Here is a 26,544-nt window from a genome sequence, read left to right as displayed (position 1 = left end):
TGTGCACAGGTTCTCTAGGGAACAGGTGACACCCCCAAGCACAGGCAAGAGGGGAAACAATGCGGCCCCAGGTCCTGCAGAAGGTTCAGAGGCGGGATTCCCTCCCGCTCCATCCTGGGAGGGGTCATGCCTTGTCTCCCAGCCGATCTCTGCGCATGAGCTAATGGAGGGGGGAAGGGGAGAGCTAAGCGGAGCGGAATTCTCCCCTCCCCTGGGGTCAGGTGGGAACTTTCTCTCCAGGCCGGCTCCGCCCTGAGTTCTTAACACCAAATTGTCTCTTGAATATTTGATGCTGCTTTTAGCAGCTTGCGGCTCAGGCTGCACCTCGGGGCTGGCCGGGTGGGGGGGGACAGAACTGTTGTTAATTAAGGGGGGGAAACCCCAGAGAGAAACTTTTCCTGCCTAAAGGACTCTCCATGATATGCTCTCGTGATTGCGAGGGAGGTTGGCTGTGGTGGGGAAGGAGGGAAACCTTTAGACAGGCTCCAGCCATCCTCCCTCCTTGTAAAGGGAGCCCTGACTTGGTGGGTGGCAATGAAAGGGATTGATCTCCTGACCTGTCTGTCCTGTACTGATGCTGTGCACTGGCCGCTCTTTCTTAAAGGGGCAGGCACCTCCGTGGAGCTGGCGACATGGCTCTCTTCTTGCACCAGAACGTGGGGCGCCGGGGCTTTGAGTGGGAAGAGCTGAGGAGGAAAATGTTGGCTGCGCAGCAGATCTCCTGCCCCTTTCTCGGGGGTTCAGAGATGCATGTGCCTCTGGGAAAGCCTGGGTTGATAGAGAGGGCTTGGGAAGGTAACAAATTGAGGCTCTGTTAGACCAAGTCAGGGGTCAGGGGAGATGAATGGCAGAGCCCTTGCAGAAAATGCTTTCCAGACCCACCCTGTTTCTCTGCAGACTGGAGCCCCTCAGTGGATGTGTTGCATGCTTTGAGGGAGCACAGGGCTTCTGCCTGGCATCTCCTGAAAGGTATCAGGGCGTTCTTTGCAGAGAAAACCCCTCCGGACAGCCCCCTTCCCCCGCCCGGTGTTGGCAAGCCGCGGCCATGCTGTGTAGTTAGGGGCTGCAGCCACCCTCCATGCAAGCTGGCGAGTGGCTGGCGGATCCCGAGATCTCCCGCGAGCCGTTAGGCGGGGCTGCGTGCTGCCCACATTGCTGGCTAGCGCTCGGGCTGCTGAGCTGGGATCTGAAGCATTTCCAGCCCCAGCACTGGGATCTCCCTAGAAATTCTTAGTAAATGGGCTAGGTCCAACCCCGCACAGAATGACACTCAGGGCCCCAGGGCCGGAGCCTGCGACTCGGTTGAGGGTAGGGGCTCGGAGAAGCCTGAGGCTCCAGCTGATGGATGTCATGCGACCGTGCAAGCCCCGCCCACTGGCATGTGCCAGCCAGGACGTGTGCAAAACCCAGTGTTCTGCACAGCACTTGTGATGCATACGTGCCCTGTGTGCACAGCCAAGACCACACAGATCCATGTGAACTCAGACCCATATAGACAGCAACAGACCTCCCGTGCGCGCACACGCACACAGGCACAAGCGTGGACACGCAGCCAAGAACCCAGCCCCAGGCTCACACGCGCCCAGCCCCTCCACACAGATGTGGCTTCCTCTGGGCACTGCGGTGCCGCCAGGCGTGCCAGCGTCTGTCCTGCTGAGGAGCGCGTCGCCGTGTGCCTTGACATAGGAAGAGCAGCTTGTCTTCCTCTTCGGAACCGCTTGGTTTCCAGGCATGGCCTTGGCATCTTCCCCGTTTTACTGGCACCTCGGGATTCTCCTTACTGCCAGGGTGGAGGGTAATCCCCTAGGGCCATCCGTGCAGGAGGTCACCGTGCCCGGGGAGCTGCATCGGCACTGCACTCAGTCGTGGCAATTGGCCCTGCTGTAACCTGGCTCAGGCCGCCGGGGCAAGGCCTCCGAGACATTGACCTGTGGAAATCGGTCTTTTCCGGCCCCCGGATTCTCTCGTTCCTCCCCTCCAGACCCCAAGGTCTCTGTGGGATGAAAGCCTAGGCGTTAAACCCCCTCTGCTTGACTGCCCCTCCAGGGGGAATCCCTTCCTGCCCAGTTCTTTGGGGAAATTGCTGCTGTGCCAGTGAGCTTGGAACATGCCGAAGGCAACAAGGAATTTATTATGCAGCTGCGGAGATCAGCTGAGCATCACATGCTGTATGTGTGTCCTGCAGCCTCCAGCTGGAGGGGTGAGCCCTGCCCTGTGTCTGTCTGTCTGTCCAGCAGCCCCCAGCTGGAGGAGATGAGCCCTGCTCTGTGTCTGTCAGCTTGTCTGTCCTGCTGTCCTCTGCCAGAGGGGGCAGCGGGCGGGGGAGGGGGGGGCATGATCCTTGCTCTGTGTGTCTGTCCATTCTCCTGCCCCCTGCTGGAGGGGGATGATGCCTGCTCTGTGTGTGTCTCCCCCTGGGAGAGGCGTATGTGGGTGGGGTGGGGGCACAGGAAGGCCCAGCCTGCGGGGGCGGGGAAGGCCCAGTGCACCCAGCTCTGGGGCGTCCTTTATTTGTTCACAAACATTTCTTTCTCTGGTAATGAAGAATTACCGAGTGGGGTGATTAGGTAATTCAGGCCGCCAGTGAGCTCCTGTGAGGAAATGCGGAGGCCTGCTGCGCCTGGCATTCCAGGGTGTAATTACCCCAAGGGGGGTCGTCAAGGGGGAAGGGGCGGGATTGGTGCTTGAACTGGGCCCCAGCAGAAAATTCAGTGAAGCTATTAGCTTGTAATTACAGAGCAGCCAGGCAGCAGGCCTGAGGTCTGGTGTCTGCGCAGAGCCGGGGATGAAAGGAAGGAGTAATTATGGAATCGGCAGGAGGCAGGCAGAGTGCTGATTAGTAATGCTTCTTGAACCATTTATTGGGCAGGGGGGTGCGGCGGGATACAGATGCCATACTTAATGGAGGAGAAGAGGCTTGCTTTCTATCGGCTGGTGCCCTGGGACAGCTGGTCCGGCTCCCTGTGAATGGGGGAGTTACTGATTAACCCATCCGGGCTCCTTATCGCCGGGTGCCTTGCAGGAAGGAGGGGTGTGGCAGCAAGAGCCGTAATGCTCACCTAGGGATCTCAAAGCGCCCTGCTGAGGTGAGTCCGTGACATTCGCTCTGCAGGGCCCGAGGAGACAGGGCTGAGTTAGCACCAGGACCCAGGAGTCCTGATTGGTGCCTCTCCCATCCGGCCTCGCCGGGGTGAGTTGCCAGCCCTGGAGACGGGGCAGCTTCATTAGAAACGCGACAGGGACAGCCCGGGCAGCGACTCTCTGCTCCCGAGAGAGGGGGCTCGCTTCCAGGCTGGCCCAGGCTTCTCTGCTGAGATGCGCTTAGGGGGTTTGCCGTGGCATGGGACCCACCAAACATGTACCGCGCAGGCCACCGGGCGCCCCCGCCGCTCGCGATGGATGTTAGGAGTCTAAATGCTTTGGAAAACCTGGGCCTTGGTGACTGTCTGCCGGCGCTGCAGCCTGGCTCTGTGAGGAGCCCCGGAGGCTGCGGTGATGGGCGACGGCTTTAGGGAAGGGACGGCTCTGGGAGAGTTCATGGACCCAGCGCGCCGAAGAGCTGCTGTTTGACATGCTGCATGTTGGTTTAGAACAGATGTTTCAGGGCTGCAGCCCCTTTTCCCCCTCCACCGCCCGTTCCCTCTGGCTCAAGCAGGTGCCATAAAAGGCAGGAGATCCCTTGCCTGGCACACGCCGCCCCCACAGCCCTCATCCGTCAGCTCCCTTCCCGCTCAGGCAGGGTTTTATTCCCAGCTGTTAGGATAATGAATTTACATGAGCTGATCATGTAGACAAGACTCCAGTCAATGGCTGAGAGCGCAGAAGTTAATAAATGCCTCTATAATGAGGGCAGAGGCGAGGGGAGAGGCAGAGAGCTCGGGCTCGCTGGGTGTCTCTCGAGGCCACCGGGGCCAAAGATTAATAAATGCTGAGTGACACTCCAGAACCACCGCCCTCCCCTTCCATCTTCCCCAGGAATCGGGCCACTCAAGTGCTTGGCTTTCTCCCTGCCTCTTCCCCGTCTCCCCACAGACGTGCAGCAGCTGCTCCTGCGCTAGTTCTTGCCTTCTCAAGCATCCCTGTTCAATGCACACGTAGGCCCCCTGTGCGTGGCACCGTGCCTGGAGACCTGCTGGCGGTGCAGTTGTTGTCTCACTGCAGTAGGGCTGTGTCACATAGGGCACTGAGGAGCTGCAGAGGCCGGGGGGGTGGGGAAGAAAGGAAGCTGGAAAGGGTTTTTGTTTGGTTTTTACATTAGAAATTCGCCTCCTGTCCAGCTGGGGAGAGTCTGTGGTGACCGGAGAGCGTGTGACAGCCAGAGGGAAAGCTGGGTGGCCGTTGGTTTAGCACTGCGCCTGAGTGCTTGGCTGTTGACACGCATCTTACTCCAGTGGCCAGTGAGCATGCTGGAGAAAGGAAGTCTTGGCTAAAGATGGCTCCCTGCCCCCTCAGCCCACGTGCTGTGAGACACGCCGGCTGCTCGCCAAGGGCAGCCCGGTTTGCCGTGCCGGAGATTTCTGAGGCGAGACGGCCTGTGTGGAGAACTAGCCTGCTGTCCGGCGCAGAGAAGGGCACAATGGCACAAGCTCCAGGGTTTCACGGGCCGCCTTTGCAGAGCCTGCTAGCGCCTCAAGTGATGGCCCAGGCCCAGCTGCAAAATGGAACCAGGCCTCAGCCAGGCAGTCGTGAAGATGGGCCCTTCCTGAGGTGCCGTCCGGGGATTGCGTTGAGTGGGGAAAGGCTTCGAGCCAGGCCTCACCGAGACTGCGTGTGGAACGTGCTAGGAGGCTGGGCCCAGCTCTTGTTCCCAGCCTGGTTCTCTGGGCTCCCTGGTCCCGTTGGTTGGGCTGTATCCCCCAGAGCCCGGTCGCTTAGCGCCCCAGAGGCTTGATTAGATGGGGCCTTCCTCAGATGGAGACAACCCCGGAGCTGGGCTGAGGGGTGAGGTGGCGCCATGCAGCTGGGACAAAGCGCAGCCTTTGTGCCCTCGCTGTCATCTGGCCCCCTTAGCGCCCAGCCGCTCTGCGGCAGAGCTCTGGCTGGGCCTCCGATGGGAAGGGCTCCTCTGGGCAGCCGGGGAGAGGGAAAGTCCTGGCTCCAGTGGCCACAGCAGATGGGAGCCGGGCGTGGGGGTCCCCCCTGTGTGTGGAAGATTCCCAGGTTGGAGAAGTCCCTTGGAAGGTGCCAGGGCAGGGGGGGATAATAGGGGAGCTTGTAGATTGAGGTGATTTGGGGGAAGCTGTGACCTGCCCCCTGGGGTCACATCAGTGCCAAGTTCCCTCTGAACCCAGTGGCATTTTCCTGGTGTGCCCCCTCGTCCCCTCTCCTGCTTGGCCACCTCCATGCCCAGGAGAGCCAGACGCACAGCTTCCCTGGGGGGGCCGCCGATGCAGGGACGGCAGCCTGGGACAGAGAGCCCAGAGGAGATTGTTGTGAGGCAACACGCCCTGGCCTCCCGGGGCTGATGTGGGCTTTCCGGTGCTCTGCAGCCTGTTCTGAGTGCAGGAAGGTGGCGGGCGCTGTCCTGGCACTTGGAGCCCCTGGCCGGCCTCCGGTCAGGGATATCATTCTGACTGTCTGGTCTGATCCCTGCCCAGCCCCAGGAGGGCCAGAGAACTTCCCCCAGGGCGTCCTGCAACAAACCAGTTCTGTCAGGTGCGGCGGTAACGCCCCACGGCCCCGTTTGAACCCAGAGCTCCGGCTGGAGCTACAAGCCGAGAGAGCAGCCGGCAGAGTAGGTCTGACTGCAGTGAAGAGTGTTCATGGGCGGCTCTGACGGATCACTGCTTGGGCGCCGGGCAGCTCCTGCCAGCCTGTCCGCCAGAGGCACAGAATCTATGCCCCAGCCTGCCCTTTCCTGGGCAAATGGGGCCTGGCACAAGCTGGCAAGAGCCTGCCTGGCTCTGAGCTCACCCAGTTACCCTGGCTGTCCTCCCCTTGCAGCTCTTCCTGGCGCCCTGTTGCTGGCAGGTGAGCCAAGCCCTGCCCCGTCCATAGCGAGTGCTAAGGCCCCAGTGTCCGCAGTGACACTGCAGCGCAGGGGCGGCCCCACAGGCTAGGAATGTTCTCCTGGCGGGAAGGGAGGGTGGGCGACGATGGCTGTCGGTGTTCTCGTCTCTGCAATGGCCCTTCACCCCATAACCCTGGATTCCCACCTGGCTCAGGGCGTGGGGGTAATGGGTGTGACGGGCTAATGGATGTTTGTTCTGCCACAAAACAATTCTTTCCACCATGTGAAGCCTGATCGGCAATTTCTGCCCAGACCTGGGATGGTAAAGGGGCTGCGGGTCGGGATTGAGGGGCATTGGCAGAACTCTGTGGGTACTGGGGGAGCCCAGGGCTGGATGACTAGCAGGGGCTGCGGGTCGGGAATGAGGGGCATTGGCAGAACCGCCTGGCAGCCATGGCCCTTCCTCTTTCCTAAGCTGTATTTGAGTCCAATCATTCCCAGCTGAGCGAGAAGCCCGGAGCAGGGAGTCAGGGGACAGCCAGCCCCCAGCACTGCGGGAGGAGCTGCCGCCAGCCCCCTGGAGCAACCTCTCCCCGTGCGCTGCTCCGAGCGGCAGCTGCGAGGCCACGGCTGAGGGCCTCCAGCCCCTGTGTCTGGCTGAGCAATCAGTGGTGCAGTTTGTGCTAAATCTTGCTCAGCCCTCGCAGACTCATGGGCGAGCACGGCGGCTCAGCCCGCTCCTGGCTGCTTTCTCCCTCTTCCGCCTTTAGCACCAGAGCGGAGGACACGGCGGGGTCAAACTCCTGGATCAATGCTGCTTCAGACGCGCTCAATAGGGCCTGCTGCTGGGCGCTGCGCTGACAAAACACCACTGTTATCTAAAAGCGGCCCTGGATATTACAGATCAGCTGGGGCCATGTGACTTCGCGGCAGCTGTTCGGCCGAGAGTGTCAGCCTGGTTTCTGTGGGGAGCAGCGTCTGTGTGCCGCTGCTTTGTTAGATAAGCTCCGAGCGCTCGCTGGGAAGAATGGGGTTTCCCTGAGCGCCGCTCTCTTTTATAATCCATCGCGGGCTACAGAAATTAAACCCAAAGCCCCCGAGCCATCAGCTGACGGAAGCCGGGAGTCACCTGCTGGCCTGCGCTCTGTAAGCTCTTTGATTCTCTACTCTCTCCTTTGCAGGGAAGTGGCCTGGCTGACCTGGGCACCGGGTGGGCGTTTGATTCATTGTTCTGGGGCTGGGTTTCGGAGGAGGGGATGGGAGAAGGGGCCATGCTTTGTGCCCCCGGCGCCATGCGACTCCACAGGCCAGGGGGCGGTTGGGCTCATCGGGCAGGAGGGTTTCAAAGACTTTCTTGCCTTTGGCTGAAATCCTCGTCTATTTCTCCCCTCCCCTTCCCCGCGGAGCCAAAGGGGGAAGCCCAGTTGCTCGCTCAGTGTCCGATCTTGTGAGTCCCAGTGGGATGGTGAAATCAGAGCTTAGATTCACTATTTTTGTTGTCTCTGATTCCCTCCCCTCCCACTGGATTTCGGGAAAAGGACTGAAAGTCCAACAGCTCCTGTTCTAGCAGATCCTAGGCCGGTGCAGCCTGACCCCAGGCCTTCTTCCAAGACGTCTGTGTTTGGGATCTGGCCCCAATGGTCTGCCCGCCGCTGCCTCTCCCCTTTGGGCAGGTCTGCTCCTGCTTTCTTTGGAACCTGCCTGGCATCAGTTTCTGCCTCTTCCCCTCACACGGCTGCCCGTGACTTCCTCCAGATGGGCTCGTTTGTAACGGCGATCTCCTCCTGGGAGTCCGCAGTGCGAGGGGAGGGTCGGGCGCTCGTAGTGCACGGGGTCAGCTGGGCTTGTATCAGTATTGATGTGGCAGGCGGGCTCCTTTTGGAGCTGGGACGCTGTTGGCATACGGCGTCTTCGATGCAGTTCTGTGTGGGTGGAAAGGATGGTCCAGTGGGTGGAGCACTGAATGGGGATTTGGGTCCAATTCCTGGCCCCACCACAGGTTCTTGGCTGAGTCACTTTCCTTAGGTTCCCAGGGAAGTTAGGAACCTCACAAGCTCTGGGGCCCTGGCCCGTGGTCTCTGTCAGATGGGGCAGCGTGCCCCTCTGGAGGGGGGCATTGGGAGGGTACCTCAAGTGGGAGATGCTCAGATGCTGGAGTGGGAGCTCCATGTAGCACCCAGAGAGACCAGGGAGGCAGCTGGCCTGGGTGGATGGTGACCTATGGTGATTGTACATGGTTGCCCCCTTAGGCTGATCCAAGTTTGGGGGTGCAAGCAGAGGAGACTCCCAGCCCTGCTGGGCAACCGCTGGGCGCGGGCTTGGGCAGCTCCCTTAAGAGACGCACCCGTTCCCCCACTACCGCCCGTGCTGGCCTTGCTGGGCATTGGGCAGCCGTGACTGGTGACCAGGGAGCTGGGAGACGTGGCTTCAACTGGGGGCAACTTTAGGACAGTCATGTCCCCGTCCCCGTCCCTCGTCTCCCCCTTGGTAAACGGGGGCGCTGCCTTTGCAGAGCGCTTTGAGATCTGCGGCTGGAAAGCCCTGCTGGGTGCCGGGGGTGAATGGCTGCTGGGCTGCCTCTGTCCGTGCCAGGGAGCCGACTGCTGTCGTCTGCCCCGGCCTCTGTCCCTGCACGCAGTCGCGACTCTCGGGTGACTCGGGCGCCTTCTCTCCCGGTGATCTGGATTGTTCTTTTCGTTGTTTCAGGCATGAGCCATGAGCCAAAGTCACCTTCACTAGGAATGCTCTCCACCGCGACCCGGACCACGGCCACCGTCAGCCCCCTGACCCCTTCTCCTCTCAATGGCTCCCTTGTGCCCAATGGCAGCCCAGCGGCCAACAGCTCCTTGTCAGTCCAGTCAGCGCCTTCCTCCAGCTTCGCTGCCGCCCTGCGCAAACTGGCCAAACAGGCAGAGGAACCCAGAGGTAAGAGAGGAGCAGGGAGAGGGGCCCTGGAAATGACGTCGGGGGGGGTGGGGGAGGAGGGAGTGCCTGAGACAGACCCCTTGCCCAGCCCCGCTCTGAGATACTCGCCTAAGGTCGGAGCTGACCCCAGGCACTCACAGCAGCTCCCTTCAAGGAGCCCCAAGCTTCAGGACGAAGCTGAGTGATGGACAGTGGGGGTCAGGCAGGGATTTTCCCGTCCAGCACCATGCACAGCACCCGCTTTGGGAGGGCATTGAACATGGCGTGCGGTGATGGCGTTACTCTGCTCTTCTCGAGCACCTTTCACCCCCGGATCTCAAAGTGCTTTACAAACCTGAATCAAAACTCCCAGTGCCCCCCAGTGAGGCTAGGTTAAGGGATATACAGGGATCATGTCACCCTGTGCTGAAATGCAGCCTTCTCTGGGGTGGAATGTAACAGCTGTTTATATAAGGGTCACTTACCTGGTACTGAAATGCAGCCACCTCTGGGGCGGAACACAGCTGCTGTTGCACAAGGATTCCCCCACCCCCATGCAGTCACCTCTAGGATGAAATGCAGCAGTTTTTTATACAGGGTTGCCCACCCAGTGCTGAGAGGCAGGTGCCTCTGGGGTGTGGGTTGGCAACTGTTTGTGCAGGGATCACCCACACAGTGCTGAGATGCAGCCGCCTCGGGGGTGGGTTGCTGCAGCTGGAACAGCACACAGCAATGCTCTGTGCAGTCGTTTGGGGCAAGGAGGGAAGAAGTGTTTGTCTCGCTGAAGCTGAAGGGGGATACTGGATGGGCAGAGTGTTACTTACCAGAGACCGGGCAGGACGCCGGGGTTAACAGCCCCACTGCTGTGATCGCTCAGGGACTCAGGACCGTGGTTTTATGTGAGACAGGTGTGGATGGGCTGCTTGGCAACGCCTGTGCGGATCAGTGGGGTGACTGCCTTGGAGCGGGAGCCCAGCAGGCTGCAGGATCAGGCCCTGTGTCTGAGCAGTGTCTGCCCCTGTGTCTTTGGGATAGGGGGCCCTGTGCTCCCTCGCCCCCCAGGGCTACGGCAGGGCAAGGGCACAATGCTCTGAGCAAAGGGATCTCCAGATCCTGCAAGGCCAGCAATGCAGTTGTAGAGAAAGGCGTTACTGCCCGTCACCCTAGCCTCTGGGCATGTCCCCATCATTCAAAGCCAATCCAAGGCCCGCTCTGACACCCTGTTACCTGTCTCCACTCCCCACTTAAACCCCCTTCCCGATATTAACCCAGACCCAGCTGCGGAGCCCAGCTCTGTGCCCTGGGGGCTCTGTGCCCTGGGGCGCTGGCTGGAGGTGCTCCGATCCCAGCTGTGAGGACAAGGTGCCGGGAGGGCCGTGGCTGCTGTTACTGCTCGCTCGTCACACACACGGGACTGCTCTGCGGGGAGCTCAGCTGAAATAGAGCAGCCAGCGTAAACCAAAGCCCTCCCCTCCCGCCGCCCTGGCCCCGCCGCCCGCCCCCTCTCTTCTGGCTGTGCCACGGGGAACACATGAGGCCTGGGCCCCCGTGCGGCTTTCCCTAGCCACAGCGCAGTGCCCAGCACCTGGGGGGTGGAACGGGGGCCCCTGGCAAGCCGTGCAAGCGCCACCTGGGGAGCAGCACTGCGCCTGGCCTGGCGCTCCCTGCACCGACCCTGCAGGCCGGGTTTGAAGGCTGTAGCCAGGCCAGGAAGCTGTTCAAGGACTGCGGGAGGTCGTGGTCATGCGGGATTTGTGTTTGCCAGCCCCATTGTGCCCCATCCCCCCCCCTTCAGGGCCTCTGAGGCTGCCTTGCCTTGCCGGCACTGAAGGCTTGGCTGGCGGAGCTTTGCCCCCCTGGAAATGCAGCTTAGACTGGCCAGAGCTTAACCTACCTGCCTGAACGCAATAAGCTAGACCAGCAAATGGGCTTTTGTGCCAGGCTCCTGGCTCTGCACTGGGGCGTGGCCAGCACAGCTCTGTCCCTGGGGGGTGGCAGCTTTTCCGCACTCCTTCCCGACAGCGACGCCGAGCTAACTTGGCCATGTCGGCCAAGCCCCAGCCGCCGCCCTGTCCCTCTGCCGCCGTCCCTTCCTGGGCCCTGGGGCCTGCCTCTCGCGCCAGCCCAGCCCGAGGTGGCTGAGGCCGGGGCCTGTTTGCTTGTCTCTGTGCCAGCCTGTTTCTCCCACAGCCCAAGCGTTCCATAAATCCTGCCAGCCCTAAACCTGTCACATCAACTGTCTGGCAGGCGCCTCTCGCTCGGCAGGGCGGGGGAGCTGGCAGCGGCTGGCTTTTTTCCTGACCTCATTGAATTGTCGCTGAAGGAGCCGCCCGAACGCTCTCAGGGGGCGGTGCTGAGCCGCCCAGTGGTGGTGCTAAGCAGGCACTGACTGGCTGTGGTTGGCAGGACAGGCTCCCTCGGCCCTCGGCGCTGTTCCCTCGCTGCGACGCGCTGGCAGGAGTTCTGGGCAAGGGCAGGGGCTCACCCTGTACCCCGCTGGGCAGCCAGCCCCTGGCTGGCTGGTATAGAGCTGTGCCTTCCTCCTGCATGTTCCATACAGTACCCACGGGCCTTACATTTGGGTCAGAAGCTGCTTCCGGTTGCCCCGCTGGGGTCCAGCCATCGGTGCAGCCCATGCTCGAGGGGGCCCAGCTGCAGGTTTCAGAGCCAGGTCGGATTGACCAGCGAGTGTTTGGACCCAGGGGATTGGGCCTGGCCTGTCTGGGGGTCCCAGTCAGCTGCAGCGCGGCTCCAGGGGTGGGGACCCAGGAGAGACCCTTGTCTTTGGGAACAGCACTGTGGAGAGTGAGATCAGTGACCCCCCCCCCCCCGGGGTGTGAGTGGATTGTAGGGCACTTCCCCATGCCTCTGCCCTCCCCTCCAGCCCTCCTTCAAGAAGCACTCTGCCTCCCCTGCCCTCCTCCCCTGCTCCCTCTGCTGTGTTTCCCTGGGGCCTGCCTAGATTGCAGGCCCGTCGGCTCCGGGACCACATCCCTGTGTGCCAAGCGCCTGGCATGGGATCAGCACTGACCCGCAAGGGCAGGACAAGGAGCCGGGCGCTCTGGCTAGTGAGGAGCAGATCTGCGTCAGGAGCAGAGCCGTTTCCATCTCACCATCCTTAAATCCTCAGCGGATGTTTTTCTCTTGCTGGTGATGGGAAGAATTAGTACGAACCGTCCATTGGTTCCCTCCACAGAATCAACCTGGGACTCCCCAAAGGGCTGCATCTCTTCCCCGGTCTCTTTGGGCCGGGCCTCCATAGCCCGGATGCTGCATGCCCAGAGCAGACTTGCCCACTGCTAACTCCTTACCCCAGTCCTGCTCCTTGTATCCCTTCGGCTAATCCTCAGCTGAGGGGAACAGCGGGGGGGCAACGCGCACAAAACTCAGTCGCGGATGCTCAGGGTTGTGGGACTCTGAGGAACAGCTTTGAAAAGTGTCGGTCTCCATAGGACGGAGCCGCAGACCAAACTTACCAAGAGCTCCCCAATTTGCAGGTGCATCTGCTTGTCTCCCCTCCTGCAAGGTGCGTCTGTAGATACCGGTCCCCACTTTACACATGCAAATGCTGGGGGGTTGCACTGGCCCACTACTGCCCTGGTCTGCACTTGTGACCAATCTGTGTGTGAGAGGCCTGGGGAGCTGGCACGCGGGTGCACCTGAGAGCCATGCTCCTGCTGTGGATGGTGGGTACGGGATCACCTGGGGAACGCGCTGCCCCTTGTGGCTGTAGGGAGTTTGGATTGGTTGTAGGGCATGGGGCGGGGGGGCGAGTCCCAAGGGGGAGCAGTTTCTGTAGCTGGGCTTGGGGTGCTGGGGCCAGGTCCCTCCCTACGGGACAGGGTCAGGATCCTGGGAATAAAGCTCAATGATGCCTTGTGTGTCCCAGGTCCAGGTGGCACCAAACCCCAGGCCCGTCTGGGGCAGCCCGTCCATGGCCCCCGGGTGCAAATCTAGTGCTGGCTTCCCTGCGCATTCCATGCACTGAGCGGCTTGGAACTCAGCTCAGGGACAGGGAGGGTATGGGGGAAAGCCGCCTGTCTGCATCGGGCTGCACCCCCTGCACGGGAGGCCGAACGCCCCGAGCGACCTGCCCTGGCTCTGATCGCTCTGGGTGGCCTGGCCATGGGCGGCTGCTTCCCAGGGAGCTGGAGAGGCCGGGCTTATTGGTGGGCTTAGCCGTGGCCTAGAATCGGGGCTGGCAGGCGAAGGACCCTGCAGAGGCGGGTAGTGGCATTTTGCAGTACCCTGGGCAGCACGGACTAGGAAGACCTCCTGCTGCCCCACGCACTGACTGCTGCTGTGCCCACTGGCAGACCTCTCAGTCCTTTAGCGAGAGCCCTTAGCAGGCCCCCAGCCAGGCCTTAGACTGTCCCCTCCCTCTTCTCTGCGGTGCCCAGCGCCGTGCCTGCAGACAGAGCTCTGCCTGCGCGGTGGGACTTCAGCCGACTCGTGGGTCTGTGCTGGCGCCAATCCCTGCGGGGGACTGTGGCCTGGGAAATGTGCTGCAGCCCATTGGAGCCGCCCTGCCAGCGCCGTGAACGGGGACGGTTGGTCCCCTGATGCTGCTGGAGCCGGCTGCCCAGGGAGGCTGGAGGGCAGGAGCGGCCAGGCCAAGCCGGGGAAGAGGGAGTTGCTGGGGCAGAGTCTCTCCAAGGAGCTGAGGCAGTCGCAGGGAGGGGGCAGCAGTAGGGGGCAGGATGGAAGCCAATGGAGGGTTGTGGGGGACGTGTCGGAGGCGCAGTGCTGCAGTAGGGGCAGTGTTGGCAGGAGGCGGGCGTGAGGGGAGCCTCAGACCCCCACAGCTGCTAGAACAGTCTGTGTCGGCCCAGATCTGAGTGCGCAGCTGCCCATGCTGGGCACGTGGGCAGGGTCGGGGAGCTCTAGTCACCCCGTACCCGCTTGTGGGCTCTGCCGCAGTCACAGAAACTGGGGGCAGAGGCGGGGGGAGCCTGGCGTGCACGCACACATGCTCTCACCATCACTGCAGGCCAGTTACACGGCCACGGTTTTCCTTGTCTCATTCCGATAACCCGGAGCCACTGGTTTGATTCTCCCTGGCGGTTCCGGCTGCTCCAGTTCTTTGCGGTGCCAGCTGAGCCCTGGCATGGAGTGACAGCCCATATTGCCCAGTTGCCTGCCGACCTATCTGCAGAGCTGACCCAGCACTGCGCCCCTGGCCCTGGGTTTTCTAACCACCTTCGAAGCCGTGGTCTGAGGCCCGGTCTCACTCCTCTCCGCCTTGGCGAGCTCCCTCGTGTTTTTCCCTAGACAACTGCCTGCTCTCCCTGCTGCTTCCCGGGCTAATGTCTTTCCTCGGCATCGTGTCTGGAGGGGGCAGTTTAAACACTCGGTTCAGATGGAGTGATCCACAGGCCATCTCATTTGCTGTCCCCTGAGAGAACGCGGAGGAGAGACGCCGGCCTTGCCCCCACGTCGACTGCCATGCTTCAGTGAAGTTTTATTTTGCCTAAGGCTCCTCCGTGCGTTCGCTCACCAGCCAAACTGCCCTGCTAATAACGAAGCCGGCGACTGCTGGGTGCCGGCCTGGAGAAATGGATTTCTCTTTCATGGGCTATTTAACAGGAGCCCGGCCAAAGGCATCGCGCGGGCGCCGGCGGGAGGAAGCGCAGGTAGGAATTAGAGGAAGAGTGGAGGGCTGGGGGGTAGCAGGGAGTGGCAGGACTTCCCGGCCCCATGCTCCGGATTCTCATTCATGTAACAGTGCCAGGTTTGGGGCCACAGTCTGGGGGAAGCAAAGACCTTTAGCTCCCTGCAGCACGGGTGTCCTCGCTCCCTGCCTTGCCAGCAGGGTTCTGCAGCACTCCCCTGCATGCTGGCCTCTCTGCTGCGGCTGCAATGGGGTACACGGTGCAGCTTCCTTTCCTTTCATACCCGCCCGCCAGCGTGCCCAGGCCAGGACGTGCGATTCCGGGAGAGGGGCCTCCTGGAGGTGCCCAGCTGAATCCCGTTCCTGATCCCCCGAGGCAGAGCCGTCCCGGGCAGTCACTCCGTCATTCCAGCGAGGTCATTCCTTTCGCAGGCCCTTGCAGCTGGCTGTGCGTTATCCCGCCGTGTGTGGCTAGGCAGGCTTGGAATTCACTCTTTGGGCAGGAGCCCTAGAGGCGAGGGTGCAGGAAGCACCGTTGGTGGGCACCCGTTCCTTATGTCACATGTTCAGGGGGGGAGGGGGGTGCTAGAGGATGCCACAGCTGTTCTTGGATACTCCCAATGCCCGTAAGCCTGGCCTGCATCTTGCTAGGTCATTTGGCCAGGCGGGATTGGGCTGGCACAGTGAGGACAAGGTATCACCTCAGCACGTCTTGCCCTCGTACCCCCAGCAATGGCACCCGCAGAGGCTGTGGCCGCCCTGTGGTACCGCTCGGGGAGTGTGGATTGCATGACAAGCGCCTGGAAACCTGACCCGCGTTTCCATTGAAAGCCTCTAATCTGGGCGGGAAGCTGCTGTGGCCAGGGGAGCTCAGAGGATTTAAAGGACTTTGTCATTCAAACCCGTGTGACTTAAAAGGGAGACCTGGCAACAAGCAAAATGTGACGCTCTAGCTGAAGGGCAGCCAGCGTGGGGTGCGTTAAACGGCGCTCACACCCTCGCGCACACAGAGCAGGGCTTGTCCTATCCAGCAGGGAGCAGCAGGACAGATGGACACATGCACATAGTGCCCGTCTGGCCCCAGGGGGTACGCTGGACGCAGGCTAGGGCCTTTCCTCCATCAGATTCCCTCTCTCCTGCTCTGGGCCATATTTCACCCTCTTCTCATTGGGATTTCTCCCTCTCAGCCATTTTCTCATCAACTCTTCCAAGCGAGATGGGAGCCTCGGGATCTTCCAACTTCTCAGGGCCGGGGGGTGGGAAGTGGTTTCAAACAAGCTGCCCCCGGCCAGTCGGAATCTCCCCGCAGCGCTAATGGACCGGGCTAGCAGGGCAGAGCTGTCGCTTCAAGTTTGCTGGTGGCGTCAGCCAGCCCCGCCCTCTCTAAATGGACTCCCACCCTTGGAGCGCAGCCAGCACCCGCAGCACCAGCCGGCAGGGGTCGGCCTTAGGGAGCGTCTCCGAGCTGCAGAGAGCCTTGTCCCGGGGAAGCCAGCTTGGGAGTGCTGCAGGGCCCTGGAGCCCAAGGGGGGGACATCAGGAAGAAAGCAAAGCAAGCTCAGGGATAGTTCAGTGGTTTGCGCATTGGGCTGCTAAACCCAGGGTTGTGAGTTCAATCCTTGAGGGGGCCATTTAGGGAACTGGGGTAAAAATCTGTCTGGGGTTGGACTAGAACTCCTGAGGTCCCTTCCAACCCTGAGATTCTATGATTCAAGCTGCTCCTGTGGCCACAGGCTGCCCTGCCCTGGCGGCTTTCACTGCAGTTCAGAAAGGTCCCTGCACAGCCATTGGCTCTTCTCCAAGCCCAACCATTTTCTTCTTTGGGACCCCCCGTCCCCAGCACCCCAGCCAGCTCCCTCTCCTTCAGACAGAGGTTGGCCCCTGCTGGGTTCGCTCCGGCCCCTGTGGGAGTGGCTGTGCTGTGGACCAGGGTCACCGCTAGCCACTAGAGCTCTGTGGCTCTCCCCGGCACAGCAGCGTGAAGTCGCTTCACCTGTCCCATCTGCTAATGCCGTTAGCACGGCTGCGGTGCCACAGGAGTGCCTGTGCGCAGGGCGGCTGAACCAGAGAAGCCAGGTCCCTGGCCTGCCTCCCTTTCTCCACCAGCTCATCTGGGATGAGCGTAGCCAGGTTACAGAGCTAGAGCCTAGCGCTGGTCGCTGCCCTTCCATTTGTGCCAGATGCCTCTGGGCCACGTGCTGCCAGGGCCAGCCCTGGTCTGGAGAGGAGACGGGCATGGGCAGAGCCCAAGGGCTGGCCCGTTGCACCGCACGGCAATCCCGGCTCGTTGGGGAGCATGTTCGGGGCTCCTCTGCCTTGGCTAGGCCCCTTTAAAGAGCAACGCGCCAGCGCTCAGCAGCGCGTGGATGGCGTGTGTCAATCGCCAGGCCCCCTCCTTCGGCGGCACAGCGCCTGTTTGGCAGCCCATCTGTTTTATTGGGGGGGGGGGAAGTTCAGTAATTGCGCATCATTTGCGCTGCCAGCAGAATTTCTCACGGGGAAGGGAGTGAAAAATGCAGACAAGCTTCAATCTGGCTGCTCCGGGCTGTGTCTTGCGACGGGGGAAGGGAGGGAGCTGTGGGCTGCTGGTGACAGGGGAGATCTCTGTGCCCGGCCGTTCGTCTCTGCTTGATGCACCGTAACATTTTCCACTGTCCGGCCAGTGCCAAGAGGCAAATCTCCCGAGGGACGCTCCCCGGAACACAGAGCGAGAGGGGGCCCGGAGTGGGGTGGCAGGATTACATCAAGCGGCTGATTGGCCTCTGAAATGTGGAGGCTCACCACGGCAGAGGATTCATTAATAATTACGATGGGAATTGCCCAGCCTTCTGAAAGAGAACATGAATCACACGTGGATCCTACCTGGCATAATGGGCGCTGGTCTGTGGGTCAGCAACCCCCGCATCCCCCCACCCCCACACAAGGTGGAGAATCAATTTGTAAAATGCTATAGATTCTGCCGCCCCATTTTCCTCCTCTGTCTCATTCTCCTCAGCCACGTCTCGCTGCTTAGCCATCAAAAGCGACATTAGTGGGTTCTGACATTGATTTCCTGATGCTTAAATTTTTCTCTCGCACGCCAGTCATCCTCACCAATGCAGTCATTTTCCTTTGCAGCGATATACAGAGATCTGCTCCAGCAAATTTGGTTCATAATAAAAAGCCACACATTTTCTCTGTTGATTTAGATTTAACTACTGTATAATTTGATTGCAGAATCCTTCCCCGTCTTCAGATTTCCCCGCCTGCCTGGGTTTGTGAGATGGATCATCTCCTAGATGTATAATATATGAGATTATCTAGCTCGGGAGGCTTTGGCGGGGAGAGGAAGGGGATTGTGTAGAACAGGAATATGGCATTAGGAAGAGCTGCGGGTAAAAAGAGCACTGAGCGCCAGTGGGCCTTTGACAAGTGGACGCAAATTGGTGTGTTTCTCTCCTGTGATGCTAGAGGCTGCGGTAGGTTGGTGCACTGATCTCTCATCTCGGGAGAGCTAGGTTCAGATGTCGGTTAGATCACTGGAGAAATGAATTCGAGAGGCTCAGTCCCTAACAGGAGTGGCAGAAGATCCCTAAAAGTGTGGGGGGTGGACACCAGGGCCCGAATTGCGGCCCCGCCTCCTGTGCTGCCCCTTCTCCCTGAGGTCCCGCCCCCACGCCACCCATTCCTCCGAGGCCCCACCCTCACACCGCCCCTTCTCCCAGAGGCCTCCCACCCTTGCACCAACCCTTCCCCAAGGCCCTGCTCCTCTTCCACCCAAGACCCCCCCCCACTCGCTTGTCTCCGCCCCCGCCCCCCTTTCCCCTCTTCCCTGCCCCCCCGTCACTTGACCTTATGGTTGGTAAAAAGTGGGAGGGCCATGGCCGCCTCCTCCCCCCACCCCAGCATCCCTGGCCCCTAACAGATGTTTATTCACCTCCTGATTCTGAGCCCTGGTCATTTTCTTCTCAGGGGAATGCTTGAGAGCTGCAGGGCAGGGCTGAGGCGCATTGGGAGAGCGAGTCTCTTGCACTCCAGCCACACGGCTCTACCCAATGCTGTTCGTTCCTCTTTCATGAGCAATAAATTCACCCACCAAGTTTCCCCGAAAGCCGCCCCCCAGTCCCAGTACAAAGAACTCTGTATGCCAGGTCTAGCACCCCCCCCCCCCCCCCCCCGCAACTCCATTGGAAAAGCTGCTGGTGCCTTTTGAGTAGGATTTTGTGTCTCCTAGTGAATGGCTCGGCTCAAGCTGAAACACGACTTTAAGGGGAAAACAAGAGCTAACCAGGGGCGCCGTGCCCGGTGGGGATTAAAGCGACATGGTTTCTCTTGCAATTTCTTTCTCTCTCATCTCAAAGGAAGAGGCCAGGCAGGCTCAGAAGCTGTGGGAAAGGCTTGTGTGTGTGAGCAGCCACGCCGGGAGCCCGCCGCATCCAGAAACAGGGAGCTGCTTAACATAGTTATTGATATCAAATGGATGTTAATTGAGTTCCGGGAGCTTGGAGATGCAGCGCAGAGTTCAAAGTCATTTCCCCCCCCCTTGTTGGTGTTGCGTGAATCTGTTAAAGGGATATTAACCTCCAGGAAGGAAAGGTCTGTCGTGTGAACTCAAGGGCCATGTCAGAGCAGCCAGGGCCCTTTGTTCTCGGTGTTTGTCCATGACTGACAGCTACACTGATCTAGCGGGTTGGACGTTGGCCTCCGACTCAGGAGCCCTGGGTTCTGGTGACCTGTCAGGTCACCTGGGCAAGCCATTTCCCTCTGTTTGCCCTCCCCCTCTGCTTAGAGTGTAAGGTGGATGGGCAGTGTTTGGGCAGCACCTGGCGCAGCAGGGGCCGGATCTCAGCCGGAACCTCTCGGTGTTACTGTAACACAGATGATCAAGATAATATCTGAGCCCCAGGGCCTGGGCTGTGCAGAGCCGCCCCCACGGTGCTGCTGTTCTCCAGGATAGAGACTGCCAGGTCCATCCTCGCTGCGTTGCCGGCTCAGCCCCGTTCTACGAGAGTAAAGCTGTCCAGGGATCCGTGCTCAGGGAGGCTCACCAAAATGGAACTGGCTGAAGAGAGGGCCTGGTTCCAATCTCATTCTCTCTGCTGTGAACCCAGAGGGGCTGCGCTGGCCGCTGGGGGCTTGTGCTGCTTTTACAGGGCGTCGCTGCGGCCAGTATCTGGCCCAGTGTGCTCATCGGGCCGGGCTGGTTTCCAGCCGCTCCCAGCCCCAGTGAAATGCTGCTGGGTTCCTGCTTGCCTGTTGCTGTTTCTGCCACATTTTAGGGCCTGACCGTGCCAGGCGCTGAGCACTCGTGCCTCCCTGGAACCCACGGCTGCTTGCTGAAGAAGCATGGTGTGTGCTGCGAATTGGCAGGAGCAGGCCCCGTCGATCTAGTCCTGGGGAAGGATTTCAAGGGAAGGGCTATTTTTTAACGGGGAGGCTGCGGGGCTTATCCTCAAGAGCATGCGCTGCCGTGTGTCTGAGCTGGAAGGAACGGCCCGCGGAGTAACTCCGGCTGGTTAAGTGTGGGGTACAGTAGTGTCATCCCAGTGTGCCCCATAAGGCTTTGCCTGCCCAGCCCCCTTGTGCTCCCCGGGCTGGAACTCGCTACGGCTTCCCACGGGGCAGGGCGAGCCGACCCCCACGTCAGCCCAGCGATCCCTCGCCTTTAGACTGCAGGTTCCCAAGGACCCCTGCAGCGTCTCCATCCTTGTGAGGATCGTGGGGCACAAGGATGCAGCCGGCACGGCACACAGCGGGGTCCCCAAAGCGCCATGGTCCTCATGCACGGCCAAGCCGGGCAAACATCCGTACGTGTGCAGAGGCCCGGCTAGAGCAAAGCATCGAGAACTTTGCCTTTCCAGGAGAGCTGGGTCAGCCCTGCTGGGTTCTGAGCCTGTCAGATGTCAGCCCTGCTGCATTAGGAGCTGGTACCCCCCGAAGCCATCCCTTCACTGCAGAGTTAGCCCCGGGTGTTACCCCAACCCATCCCCCTCGGCTGGGAGTGGGGGTTTGGCTAGCTGGCCTGGCTGGGGGTATAGGCTAGAGCCCAGGTGCTGCTTTCACTCAGGCAGGTAACCCGCCCGCTTTGCAGAGAGGACACTGGCTAACTCACTCTCGAGTGCTGACAGCCCTCCAGTGCCTTCCCCCATGTGCCCAGCCAGCGAGATGAGTTCTCCCCCAGCTCACTGGGAAAGGATCATTGAGCGGCTCAGCGATGCGCCCCCAGAAGCCCTAGCGACATGCGCAGGTGAGCGCAGCACCGGTGAGGACGCCGTAACTCGGGTGGGGCTTTGCAGGGGGGCTGCTCACACTCAGGCTAGGCTAACCAAGTGCTCAGACCTGGGTGCTGACCAGACCTCTAGTGGTATATTCTACTCATAGTTCAACCGAAGCAGGGGAAAGCTAAAGACTTGCCCAAGGTGGTGCCAGGGACTGGCGACCGAGCTGGGCATGAACCCAGGCGTCCTGATTCCCAGTCCCTTGCTCTATCCACCGGACAGGAGTAAGAAGCTGGAAAAAGAGTGTGTCTTCAGTGCGCCACATTATTTGCCAACAGATGGTGACTAGTTTGGCCTTTAATGCGAATGCCTCCCAGCTGTGGATGGCTTTGCTAGAGGGGTGGGGAGGGGAGGGGAGGAGAGGGGAGAGACACTGTGGATGGCCTGTGAGGTTGCTTTGCCGGATGAGTCATTCATAACTCAGACCTTTGCAGTGTCTGGGATGCAGGTCCCCGACGCCTTTCTTGGCTGGACAGAAATCTGCACCTTTTCTTGCCTAATCAAGGAGTAAATTTATTCTGAAAGGGAGGCGCAGCGAAGAGGGAGGAAGGAGGCACAAAGAAATCCCCAAAGCTCCTCAGCCGATTGTGGGCTTCGCTGGTTCAGATCTCTGTTTTTTTTTCTTCTTCTGCAGGGTCTCAGCTGTTAATTACATTTGCCTGTCAGCCTCGCCTGCTAATCTGCTATCACTGAGCGGAAAGCAGGAGGTCAGACAACAAAGGTGACACCATCACACTGTGCCTCTTGTCATCTCCAATCCAGATTAGTTTCATTGACTAACTCCTGGCTGAATAGCACCAGTTAATTATAACGATCACAAACCCTCCCGTTTAAAGCCACACAGCGAGAATTAAGGTTCTGAAGTAAGACTTTAGCTTCATTAATTGCCCGTCTCATTGTGGCGGTATTGATTGTTAACGCTAGCGCGTGGTGAGTAATGGCTTCCCAGCTCAGAGGGGATTAGGTGCTAATTGTTGTTGGCCTTGCGCTGACAAGATAGACCTCAGAGGGTGTCAAATCCGTATCGGCCGCCTCCTTTGTCATGGGCAGCCTTTCTCTCCCTGATGCTCCCCGAAGAGACTCAGGAATAATTAATAGGGCTCGGCAGCTAATAACGCCTCTCCGCACACCGCCATTGGTAGGATTCCTCCGCCACTTGCCCCTTCGTTTCCCCCATCCCCCAGCCTGCCCGGATAGCCATGCCGAGCCCACGTGAAACAGCTGGTGCTTCTCCACTTCCCATGCTCCTCCCCTGCTGCTCGGCACCAAGCTCCGTGCTCTCACAGTGGCTCGGAGAGAGTTGCTGGGCTCTGCGTTGCCACCGGAGCATGGGGAGCAATAGCGTTCGAGAGCCCACAGGTGAATTAGGGGAACATCTTATCTTAGAGCTTTATCCTGCCGCCCGTCACCGTGACATCTGGGCACCTTCCACAGAAAACAGTAGTGCTAGTGACGTCACGGAGTCTGCCAGGCCCAGATCCGTGCCAAACTCCCACTGAACTCACGACACGGCGTTTCCTTTGGCCTGCCAAGCGGGCGCAAGGTCTGCAGGCTCCAGTTCTGAGTTACAAGCCCTGGGATTCAATCCAGCTCTGTGCCAGCCTCATAGCTGAGAGGCACCTCGTTCAGCTGGGACGCCATTAGCGACGTGCTGGGGGAGTCGGACCGAGTTGCAGAGCCCAGGCCGGTCGGGACACCTGATGGCTGAGAGCAGCCTCAGTTCTCTTCCCGCTAAGTCCACTCTCAGAATTGGTGCTAATTAGCAAACTGCCGTAAATGGATGCGGCGCCATTGACTTGGTTGGCCTTTTGCCCATTTCCACCAGCAGAGAATTAGGCCGCTTGTTGACGGGCTCAGCAGAGGAGCCAAGGATTGAACGGGCACTGGAAGTGGTCGATGCTGAAGCGCGTTGGCAGAGCGACGTGGGGTCACTGCAGCCCACGCTGCTCCTGCTGCTGTCTCCACGGCCCTACAGCGGTATCTTTCAGGAGCACAAAATTCACACATCCGAAAGCTTGGCCTGTCCTTGCTCAGTTTTACATGCTAGCAATTTGCAGTGAAGCACATGATGAGCTCTGCGTGCCCTAGTTAGCATCCCATTTGTATTTCTGGCCCAGCCTTTCCCTTCTATATGCATTGCTCTCGGTACTTTAATTCCATTTCGGAGGTTTTATTTTTCCCTTGCAAATATCACCGGCATCCCCGGGGTGGGTATAATTTAAAATACAGATGTATTATGCAAATAATGCCAGAGCCTTGCCCCAGGGTTACAAAGAGTGACTCGATTTATCCCAATGCCTGCGTCTGCGAGCGCCAGCGCTCACTCAAGAGTAACTTTTGCAGCCTCAACTGCAAGTGTTGGCTAATTTTTCTTGAAAGAAAGCGGTCACGCTCTCGGGTCACTGTGCCCCCACTTGTGTGCCGTGATGGGCGTCCTTGGCAGCGGGTGCTGGCGCCACGCAAGTGGCACCCTTTTGCGCATGCTTGGCATCCCCGATGCCCCTTTCCCGTCTCCAGTGCCAGAGATGAATGTCCATGCCGCTCAGTCAGCCAAACTGAGGGCTGGAAAAATTCTCATGTTGGCTCAAAGTTGGAATATCAGGACTTTGCATTAGGCATCTGTAGCTGCCCCAGCTTTGCCTGTGTGGAGGGTGGTGTACTGTAGACTGGGTGCCCCTGGGAAGGACACACGTACTCATACAGCGTGTTATCAGCCACAGGGAGTTATTGAGTTAAATAGCATGGCAGGGTTTTAAAAGGGATTGGAACATTTTCTGAGCAGCGATAAAGCTTGTAGTTCTGTTTGTTAGTCTAATCTCCATGCTTCAGGGCGTGGGGCGATCACTGTGGAGGTCAGGAAGGAATGTGTTTCCTCGTTTACCTAGTATGGCACTGCTAGCTGGGTTTGTTGTGAGGGGGTTTGTCCTCCTCTAATGCCACAATCATAGTCCCCTGCTAGAGGGTCAACAGGGGAACTGAGGGGCTGACCTGGAGAGCCAAATCTTAAATGACTACCCCACCATATTTGTAAGTTACTGCAGCCTGCTGCTAAACTCTTCTCATTCCATTGGGGAGGGCATGGAAGACGGCTCAATTATCCTTGCTGAGATTTGAACCAAGGATCTTCCTATCCGAAAGCAGCATCTTTGACTTCTGAACTACAAGAGTAATTTGGTGAGCTGCTCGTGACAGTCGCCCTCGTGTCCTCTGCCCCCAAGACCTCCAGCTGCCAGAGGGGATCTCATTGCCCTGTGTCGGATTAGACATGGCACCAGAGGGGCTGCGGGGAGAACTGTGAGGCACATTTTAGCCTCCCTGTTGGCCATGCAAGAGAACTGCCGTGAGTGCGGTGCTTGGGGACGGGCTCTGGAGAATAAGACCACGGTCGGGAGCAAAGGCTGTTCGGGGAGATATTCCCCTCTGCTGTCACCACCCCAGCCGGCTGTTCCTTACCGGGGGCTGGCGCCGCTGGCTGCCTGATGGGGAGATCTGTGATGTGAGGCTGCACAGACATGGCCGCATCATGGAGCAGCCGCGGTGACCCTGTCTTAAGGCTCAGCAGAGCTGTCTGTTTGAGAGACGGTTTTTCCAAGTGCTCTCAAGCCCCCACGGTTGGGCAGAGGGCCTTGAAAATCCTTCCACTGCATCGGGGCTTGGGGGTGAAAAACCAAGGTCCTTTGGAGGCAGTATGTCAGGAACTCCAGCCCTCCCATCCCCCCAGCAACGGACCTGCTGACCAAATATGCCAGGCCCTGGGGGAGAGGACAAGGGGCGGGATCCTCATGCACCGACCCCTGCCCTCTGCCAGCATCTGGCACCACTGAAAGCCGGGCAGCTGCCCCGTTTGCACAAAGACGCCCTCGGTGAGTGACTTCAGCCCAGCTTGTCCTCGAGTGTGGAAGCCCTCTCCTGGCTGTGGTGCTGCCCGGGCCAGGCGGGACTGACGAGAGGATCCATTCTGGGCCATTTGAACAGCGTGCGGCAAAGCCTTTTAACGCTAAGAGGATGCTCCCTAATGAGAACCGCAGCACACACGCTCACAGACAGTGCCGCGTGCTGAATAAAGGGGTATTGAATTATAAATAAACAACTAATCGCTTTTGATGCCTCTGACCCCTTTCAGCAGCAGCACATCTCCTGCATGGTCGTCTTGGAGCCTCTCTCTCCATGGGCAAGGAGCCAGCTTTGGGGGGGCTGGGCAGGAGTAACGGTCTCTTATTAATAGCACTGTACAGCGAGACTCATTGCCATGATGTACTTTACGCCCTGGCTGTGGCTGAGTGCCTCCGCCACTGAAATGCAGCCACTTCTGGGATGAAGCACAACAGCCATTCAGGCAGCCCAGAGCAAAGGGTCATTCGCCTGAGCAAGGCAAAGTAGAGTCTGTTTGAAAACAAACATGGCTGCTACGTTCTCTGGCTGCTGGATCTTCTGGTGTGGGGTCGGGGAAGGGGGTGTTAATAGGTCCTCAGACGTACACAGTAAATCCACTGCACGGATCCCTTCTTTAACCCCCTGGGAAATGTACCCACCTTGCTGGTATAACTGCCCCCTGCAGGCACTCTTATTCCACTAGTGTTTGTATCGCTTCCAGAGTGACATGGGATGTATGTGTGCGCGTAATTATCATTATGCCGGGAAATTGTCCTGGGTAGACATGTCCTGAGGTTGCCTTCATCCATCTCCTCCTTTCCCTCACCTCCGGGATCTTCATCCATCTCCCCCTGTCCCCCACCTTGGGGATGGCAAAGATCCGCTCAGCCCGGCATGGGCATTCACTGCCTTGTCGGGGCGGAGCTGCCACCTGCTGGGAGTCTAACCCACACAGCGGCATTGCGATGTGGGGGTGTCTTGCGCTGGTCGCTGTGGTGCCTGGGTTCTACCAGCCCTGGTACTCACCCAGCGTTTCATTCAGAGGCCTGCTTGATAAGAGAGAGGTCCCCTCCTGGCCCTTCTCCCTTCCCAGCCATAGATCTGGCTTTGCAGATTATATCCTATGGGCCACCAGGCAGGGCTCCAGTGGTGGCCATGACACTGGACTAGTTGGGGCATTGAGGATAGATGGTGGCCCTCCATGGGACTCTGAGGACCTTTCCTAGTGGCCCCGACACTCTGGGCCCAATCCCTCCATACCCATGGCAGTCAGTGGCCATTGTGGGTGCGAAGTAGCTCACAGGAATCCCTCAGCACCGTGTAGGATGGGGCCCTCGGTGATGTGCTCTTGTATGCTCCTGTTCAGAGAGGTCAGCGGCTCTGAAGGGGGGTTGCACAGGACGTAATCTGCTAGCCCAATCTATGGTCTCTGACCCAGCTAATGGTGCCACCAAATCCACAGCCTGGCGATCCGGGGACAGGGGGTTTGTCAATGAGGTTTAATGGGTGATGTGCTACTATTAAGGGTTTGTTAAAGGTTTCCCTTCTGATCTCCTTTCTCGGTTTCTTTAAAGGGTCTTCGATAAGCAGCGAGTCTTCCCCCGTCTCCTCGCCAGCTACCAACCACAGCTCCCCTGCCAGCACACCCAAGCGAGGACCCATGGGCCCCATCATCGTCCCCCCTGGGGGGCACAGCGTGCCTAGCACGCCCCCTGTGGTGACCATCGCCCCAACGAAAACGGTGAACGGGGTCTGGAGAAGTGAAGGCAGACAGGTAACGTGTGTGTGTGTATGTGTGTGTGTGTGTGTGTGTGTGCGCGCACGCTTGAATCTTATGAGGGACAGACACTCTCGTGCTTCAGGGCATAAACTGGCTTCTAACTTTTGGGGTCAGGAGGGAATTCTCCCTGCAGGCTGGTTTATCCCATCAGTGCACGGATCTTACACCT

General features: G+C 59.4%; 1 protein-coding gene across 5 annotated transcripts in view; it reads left to right on the top strand.

The window, feature by feature from the left end:
- GSE1 (Gse1 coiled-coil protein) overlaps window positions 1–26,544 on the top strand; it is a 343,522-nt gene that overhangs the window by 284,482 nt on the left and 32,496 nt on the right. For 2 of the 5 annotated variants that reach the window (XM_005292260.5, XM_005292261.5), the window contains exons 3-4: window positions 8,657–8,875; window positions 26,170–26,369. In XM_005292260.5, the coding sequence (XP_005292317.4) occupies window positions 8,657–8,875; window positions 26,170–26,369 (419 nt within the window). Of the gene's footprint in view, window positions 1–6,427; window positions 7,097–8,656; window positions 8,876–26,169; window positions 26,370–26,544 lie in introns of those variants that run through there. The other 3 variants (XM_042852107.2, XM_065567291.1, XM_065567292.1) reach the window with 2 other exon arrangements.

The sequence above is a fragment of the Chrysemys picta genome, chromosome 14 (genome assembly GCF_011386835.1).
Source record: "Chrysemys picta bellii isolate R12L10 chromosome 14, ASM1138683v2, whole genome shotgun sequence".
Lineage (NCBI taxonomy): Eukaryota > Metazoa > Chordata > Testudines > Emydidae > Chrysemys > Chrysemys picta.
This window is presented reverse-complemented; position numbering and strand designations above follow the sequence as displayed.